The 8559-nt window shown below is 33.0% G+C and overlaps 1 protein-coding gene across 1 annotated transcript in view; it reads left to right on the top strand.

Annotated features, from left to right (window-relative positions):
• The window catches only part of LOC123701581 (dopamine D2-like receptor), an 80394-nt gene extending 72059 nt beyond the window's left edge, over positions 1 to 8335 (top strand). Inside the window, exons 5-8 of the mRNA XM_045649073.1 lie at positions 741 to 939; positions 3172 to 3295; positions 6863 to 6967; positions 7444 to 8335. Coding sequence (XP_045505029.1) covers positions 741 to 939; positions 3172 to 3295; positions 6863 to 6967; positions 7444 to 8335 — 1320 coding nt within the window. The remainder of the gene's footprint in view (positions 1 to 740; positions 940 to 3171; positions 3296 to 6862; positions 6968 to 7443) is intronic.
• The last annotated feature ends 224 nt before the right edge of the window (positions 8336 to 8559 follow it).

Consider the following 8559-nt stretch of genomic DNA (forward strand, 5'->3'; position numbering starts at 1 on the left):
TTTGTAGATACTTATATATTACTAGCTTTCCGCCCGCGGCTTCGCCCGCGTTTTCAGAGAAAACCCCGCATAGTTCCCTTTCCCGTGGGATTTCCGGGATAAAACCTATCCTATCTCTCAAGTTGGATCGAACTGCACATGGTGTGCGAATTTTATTATAATCGGTTAAGTGGTTTAGGAGTCCATTGAGGACAAACATTGTGACACGAGATTTATATATAAGACTAGCTGCGCTCCGCGGTTTCACCGGCGTGGCTCGGCTTCTGTTGGTCTTAGCGTGATGATATATGTATATAGCCTTCCTCGATAAATAGGCTATCAAACACCGAAAGAATTTTTCAAATCGGATCAGTAGTTCTTGAGATTAGCGTGCTCAAACAAACAAACTCTTCAGCTTTATAATATTAGTATAGATTTTAACTCAAACGCGTGAAATGCGTATTAATTTATGCCATACTACCATATTCTATATAAATTATTATTTTATGGTGTTGTTGAGTTCATTGGTTAAGCAATTTTAGTTTATTTATTTGATGTTATCATCCTTTAGATCTGTATCTGGTTGTATACGTGTGTATTATTTTAAGCTGATATGTATACTGACAACATCTCGAGTCAAACAGCAATTCATTCAAAGACAAAAAAAGTAATGTAAATACCAATAAAACAAGATACAAGGTTATAGCTCATACCTCATATTAGAATATGTAACCGTTTCTAATTTTCTTACCTTGTTACAGAACGAAGAATCCGTACTAATCGGTGGTTCTTGTCAGATTCCCGATCCACTATACAAAGCGATCGGTTCTGTTATATCCTTCTACATACCACTCGGTGTGATGTTATTGACGTATGCTCTAACAGTACAACTGCTGGCTCGACAGAGGAAGGGTCTGGGACAAGGCTGGGCGGCGGGTTGGCTTGGTGCGATGCCCATCGGTATTTATGGCATGCTTTATATGTTGCTTTTAGTGGTAAAAGAGAGTCTTGTAGAGGGGAATTGGTAAAAGATAAGGGTGGTGTTTCATACAGGGGAATTCGTAAAATATGAAAATGGTTTGTTTTAGAAGGGAATATAAGGGAGGTGTATTGTAGAGAGGAATTGGTAAAAGATAAGGGAGGTGTCATGTAGAGGGGAATTGGTAAAAGATAAAGTGATGTTGACTTTAGAGGGGATTGATAAAAGATAAAATGATAGAGTCTTGTAGAGACAAATTGGTGAAAGTATTTAGTTGTTGTGGTGTTGTTTTTTGTGGTATGAAACATTATGAAATTAGTAATAAGTAGTAACATGTATTAAGATCTCTTAACAAAGGCAAAGGTGTTATTAATATGATTTCCTTAGATTTGGGAATTGTGGCTAAATACACTAATTTATGCCTTGCAATTTCAACAAGCGATCTTAATTCACGGGATAACCTGAGTCATGAATAATGTTATTAGCTCATATAAACAAAATTCGTAAATAAGTAGTTTTAGCAAATACTGATACTGAAATTGACAAACATATACCTCACACACAACAACATTTACCAATATTTTAGAAAATGAGATCTGAATATTATTGGGTTACGTATGGATATAATATTGCGACGACATTGAAACCGTGCTAAGGGATCTACACATAATTTAAGCGTGCTATAAGAAAGGAAAAAAAAATTATAATTATGAATAAAGATATTCTACACATTTTTTTTCACATATCCATACATAAAACTTAAAAGCACAACTTACACGCAAACACACACATTCACACACACATACACACACATATACACACATAAACATTAAAGCGCTTTCCACTTACCTTTGTTATTTTTTAAAATTTCTTTTGTATAACGCGCGTAGGTATACTGTTTCGAAATTAATGGGAGAAGCCACTGGCTCCTGAGACACAGTATTTAACTAATTCAGGAGCCTATGGATTCATATATAAGCTGTACCTATTTTTTAATGTCAATAAAGTTATCTATTATTTATTTATTTATTTATTGCTTTCAAATGTATCACATATTATAATTGCGACACAGTTTCTCAGTAGATTTTTACAATCGATAGCATTTTTATAATGTATTCACAAAATCGACAGCGACATTCATTTTCAGTCGAATTCAATTGAATTCTTTCAAATAACCAAATTGGAAACAGAATTTTCGTTTGTAAAATTTACTTGTGAATTAAGTCCAGATAACCAAATGATACTTCCATTGTTCGATTCTATACACATTCTTTACAAATGGTACATAATATATACCTAATCTAATTAAACCATTTTCTACTAAACATATAACTTGTAAGTAAATAATTTAAATAGTTTCTTGTCATCACTCCATAGTATAAAACAAAGTCGCTTTCTCTATCCCTATATCCCTTTGTATGCTTAAATCTATTAAGCTATGCAACCGATTTTGGTCCCGTTTTTTTTTTTAAAGAGTGATTAAAGAGGAAGGTTTTAGTGTATAATTTATTAGGTTTTACAAATTTTCAATTTGTCAAATAAAATACTAAAATCCCAATCGTATAATATTTAATATTTACGAATAAACATTTCAATACGAATCCTTCTTGCTTAACTCGTAAAGAAGGTTTCAAATAAATGTATGTATTATATTTGAAGATTATAATAATTAATTGAACGAAGAGATTACTCCGTTTTTCATTAAAGAATATAAATGAAGCATTAATTCGTTTCTCATACTGTCAGAAATATGAAAACCCTTTTTATGAAATATTTAATAAAAATTGTTTGATGTTGTGTTTGTGCGTGCAAAACATTTTATGTTAAGATTTATTGAGCAAATGAAATGCTGGATAAGAACGTTTTTAATGAATGAAATAAATATGTATTCAATATTGTGAAATCGGCAGATAAGAGTTCGTAAAAATATTATATAAATAATTTGTCTTTTTGATTGTCTGCTAACTTCTTTCACCAATCGTTCGACTAACACAAAATAACGAAATACGTTATTAAAACATATGTATATTAATTGTGTTTTCTACCTTTTACAAAACTTTTACATTTACATAAAACATTTAACTACAAAACTTTACTAATTAGCAACTACCTAACACACAACATAAATAATACGAAGACACTTCTTTTCTTTTTCTATACGTATTAATTATAATACATTTATTTAAAATAAAACACTTCTATACACCTTTTAGAGCGTCGTTGTACATGGAAGAGGTTTCTCAGCCCGCGCGGAGGGACTCCCCAACACTCCGCCGCGTCCACAGATACCGAATTACCTCCGATTGACACAAGGGATCTGTGGTTACAGGATTCCAGGTAATTCTAAAATATACAGCTTTAATAACTATACTTAAACATATTATACAGCATTAATTGTCTTTGTATTACTGTATAGTACTCATATATAAAGCTTTAATTGTCTTTGTATTACTGTATAGTACTCATATATAAAGCTTTAATTGTCTTTGTATTACTGTATAGTAGTCATAATTATATACAGCTTAATCGTTTTGTATGTAATATATGCAACTTTAAATGTGCTTTGTTGTTTTATTTTAATTGTTTAAACGCTTCCAAATGTTTGCATTTGATGGTCAATGTTGGCTTCATTATTAACACGCTCTTTAAGCTTCACCTGTATGTTTGAATGTAATCCCCGCTTTATACTGACAAGTTCAATTTAATTTTAATACAATTAATTATCAAGGATCGGAAACAATACTGTAATTTCGTGAATGTTATTAATGCGTGTTAATAAGTTAGTTTGAAACTATATTTATTATTATAACATACTACTTTTACTTATTTACTTTATTCTGGAATATGAATCACTAGCTTTCCGCCCGCGGCTTCGCTCGCGTTTTCAAAGAAAAACCCGCATAGTTCCCGTTCCCGTGATATTTTCGGGATAAAACCTATCCTATGTGTTAATTCAAGTTACCCTCTTTATGTGTGCTAAATTTCATTGTAATCGGTTTAGTAGTACCTATTTGCGTGAAAGTTTGCATCCTCACAAACTTTCGCATTTATAAAATTAGTGGGATGTTAATGCAATATTTTAAATACTATTCCTATCTCAAAGCCGTTCTACACCAAACAAACATTTAAATAAACACGAAAGTTTAACAAACCGCCATTTTCATTTTTTGTTATTTCACCGCAAGCTTTTATAACGCTAACAAGCAGAATCGGATCCCACAAACTAAAATATGAAAACTTATGAAATATTATGTTGTTTTTATTCAAAATGGTTTCACATTTTATAAGAAAAATATGAGATTGTTCTTGCCCAAACATGACATCGGTGTCTAACGTGTATAAAAAATAAAAAAGTAAACTTTAATACTTAAGAACAGTTAGTATTCGTGAACTAAAAAATCCTTTTTTTACAATGGAATTTGATTAAAACGTGCAGTTTCAGCATTGTACAATTCACATTGATATTCAGTTGTTTTCGAACATTCATTGGATTACCATGATTTTTTATGTACCTATTTTTCAGGCTTTTGAATTTTGAAACTTTTATTTCCTATTTCAAATGAAAATTCAAATCCATTTTACGGCAAACAAAAGTGATTAATTTTTTAACAAATAAAATTATCCAAACTAACCTCTCTTAGCATTCATGATTCAACCACTATCTAGATCCTAGATACAATATAACAACCACGCTCGTAAAAACTAAAGTCTATAAGAATTATAAAACTTTAATACAAAGCAATCAAGTTGTTTTCAAAGTTTAGCTTATAGCAAAACAGAAATCTTTACAAATGCAAATAGAAAGAAATAAAAACACATGAAAGCGTTTTTGTAGTATTTACCCTTTTAATTATTATATTCGAATATTCGAATGCGGTTTTAATTGGTGTGTAGGCATTCGCACGCTACTGTTGCATTAATGTTCCCTGAATTTTATCAACAACTAGCTGCGCCCCACGGTTTTACCCCCAGTGCTCTACTTCTGTTGATCTCAGCGTGACGATATATAATAGCCTATAGCCTTCCTCGATAAATGGGCTATCCTGAGATTAATGCGTTCAAACAAACAAACAAACTGTTGAGATTATAGCCTTCCTCGATAAATGGGATATCTAACACCGAAAGAATTTTTCAAATCTGCCCAGTAGTTCCTGAGATTAGCACGTTCAAACTAATAAACAAACTTTTCAGCTTTATAATATTAGTACCTATAGATTTTCAAACGAATTTATTTAGAACTTGATATTAGAGTACCTTTGCGTAGTTAGTACGTGTCTCTAAAAGGCTATAACACAATACTTTTAATATAAATTTACAGCCTACATTCTGTGACCGTCATGTTTGGTTTTCATGTAAAAACTTTAACGCAAAGCAAAAACAATGTTTACAGATATAATTTTAAAATACGACTGTGTGTATCCGATTTTATTTTATTTTGCTTTTGTCTTTGAAATATCTATCCGTTGAATGTTGATAGAATTATAGAAGATCACAATTGCAAAAAAAAAAACTCTACTCTTTTTTTAGTATAAGTAATCTCGTGTCAAGTTAGTTATTGATCCAATTTAATTAATTATGAGTGCAAATAGTAATTTAATTAAAAATTATTACATTTTTAACATGAAACAAACTGCTAAAATAAAACATTTACATGACTCTAGTATAAAACAAAAAAAAAATAACAAGTCACAAGACACATAGCTATAACATCTTTACCATTACAAAGTAAACACTAAACATATTAAAACCACGGAAGCACTTAGATTTATTAAAATCTAAGTGCTTCCGTGCGCTAAAATGCCTATAATGCAATAAACCTCTTACTTTGTTTATCAATGTAGACACAAATTTAATATTACCTGAACCCAACCTTACAATTAAGCTTCCAATTAGCGGCAGCAAATAGCTTGGCTTTAGTCTAGACCGCTTCAGAATGTTTGCATTATCTATGCTGTGATTTCATTGCATGCTAATTATAATGTTATTGCTTTGTGTTGTCTTTCAAAAAATGTAACTGGACGCAGTTGTACACAAAGCTTTATTTGTATCATTTATTTACCACGAAACCAAATTTATTAGATCTGTTCAATTTTTCCCTTGTTGTGTACCTACCTTTTAATTCCCAAGAAAATACCAAGCTAACTTATTGTAAATAATCCGCACTAGAATTAGCTAATAATAATTTTTTTCTAAGAATAATTATGCATTTGATAAACAATATATTTTATGTGCCTTTTCTACCGTTTATTCGTCTTCAAAATCATATTATTGATTTTTTTAAATTTTATATAAGGGTTATATTTTTAATTGCCTTTTAAATGTTTCCTTATTACATTTTATTTTGCTTCAGTATTTATTAAATTACTAAAAAAAGTTGATTTCCAATCCATTTATCTACGTTACTTTATTGATCGTTCCATTTAAGCTACCCATGAATGTATTCAAAATAATACCATTCCGATAAGTAGTCACACAAGCATTACATAAAATAACTACCTGTACCTAATCGACGACATTACCATTATAACACCCTAAGGGCCGATTTCACTCCCTGATATATTCTGCCTATCTATCATTTTAAATGACAAATCATGTATAGTATTTTATTATGTTTGAAGCGAGTATTTATACATTTAGACAAATTACACTTTTTAACGGCTTTTAAAAACGATTTATTCACTATATCATTTCCAATCTCCCCGTGATCGCGCTCGCTGTAAAACGTTCGAAACACATATTTTATTAGTAAAAAATTACCTTTAAAATCCGAAGTAAAAAATGTTGAAAGTTCACTTTTAAAAGTATCCAAATACATACCATTAGGGACTTCGAAACCGGCCCTTACCACTTTGCTTAGTGTTGTCCACGTCAATGTTACATGTGTCCCAATGTTGTGTTGCACAGTGAGCCCGCTCCATCAGCAATGAGCGCACTGCATCATTTCGGGGCAGAGATGTTGCGCCTGTCTCGAGGCTTGGAAGCTTCCGCTGCAGCTAAGGCAACCAAAGGGTATATAATATACATGCACTTATTTGTACGGCTCTTTGATCATGCACAATTTGGAATATTACTTCAATTTGAGTATGATCGAAATTATGTGGTATATTAAAACAAGAGCGTGTCAGAAGTGAAACTTCTATGGCATAGTTCAAAATACTAAAATTGTCGCCGCGGTATTGCCATGACGCAACCTTGAAATTTTACTTTCAACGCGCCTAAAGAAGTTTCACTACAAAAATTATTTTGAAAACTGGAATACAGCATGCACTTTTCACAATCGATGTTTAACGTTGCACACAAAATAATTGTTTTTATCAGCTTTCAATCGCGAAATGATTACACGTCCGAAATTTATGAACATTTCCATGTTTCATGCAGTCAATTCCTTATCAATGTAATTTATTTTCCTGGTAGCTACAATGCGATTGTTTTCACTGCAATATTATTTTATTTTTATTTGACTTCAACAGTTCATTTCTCTACAGGACAAACATATCGGATAAGGGTGGGATGCTTACTCCAGGATCCTTGAGTGTATCGTCAAGTTCACCATCTTCTATGTTGCAAGACAAAAGAAGGCCGTCTTCAGCTTGCGATCCAAACACTCCATTACATAGAGCAAGAAGCGCTTCAGACGATGAAGGAAATGATGGTCTCCTAGCTCCAGTTACTTTAACTGCAAAATCGCGAAGTTCAGAAGACGGATTGCTATTACCTCCTCCTTGCACATGCCCTTACTTCGGTTCAGAATCAACCCCACCAAGACGAACTACAGAAGTGATAATTGTACCCGGTGGAGATATAAATGGGTGTAATGGATACCCAAGAAATGGAAACTTAAAACCCGAAGAAGCTTCTGCAAATTTCTTCAGGCGGCCCAGTAGAGGGGCATCTTCTATGGTGACTTGGGAAGAAGCAAGACGATTCAGGCGAGGATCTAGCTTTGGTGCAGCTAGAACAACTCTATCGACGCCAGTCAGAACAATTCGAAGAACCAACAACTCACGTCCTTCAAACAATGCCACGCCACAAAGGCAGACTCCAAGAACGCATCATTCGAGAAACTCCAGCGTAATATCACGTAATTCCTCTCGCCACGGGAGAATATTGCGGCTCGAACAAAAAGCGACTAAAGTTCTCGGGGTTGTGTTTTTTACGTTCGTCGTGTTGTGGGCTCCGTTTTTCATTTTGAACATGGTGCCAGCCGTTTGTCCGGAATGCGAGAAGCGTATACCAATATGGGTGTTCGATTGCGTGCTCTGGTTGGGTTACGCATCTTCTATGGTTAATCCAATATTTTACACGATATTTAATAAAGTATTTAGGCAGGCGTTCAAGAAAGTGCTGCTTTGTCAGTATTTTAAGAAGAGAAGATAGCCAGCACCCTGGGAGCGTATCCGCCCGTCTTCTGACCCGGGACTCGGAGCGCTCTCAGTTAGAATGCGATCTCAATTTGTATGAACAGAGCTTTAAATACGCTTCTAATATATTTATTAGTCAATGTTAGCATAGTTAATTCACTCGGTGGATAATAAATGTTCGCACAAAGTCACATTCCATTGGTCCTAGAGTTTATAAATATATGCTTGAAAAGTATAGAG

This window comes from Colias croceus, chromosome 2 (assembly GCF_905220415.1).
Source record: "Colias croceus chromosome 2, ilColCroc2.1".
Taxonomy (NCBI): Eukaryota; Metazoa; Arthropoda; class Insecta; order Lepidoptera; family Pieridae; genus Colias; species Colias croceus.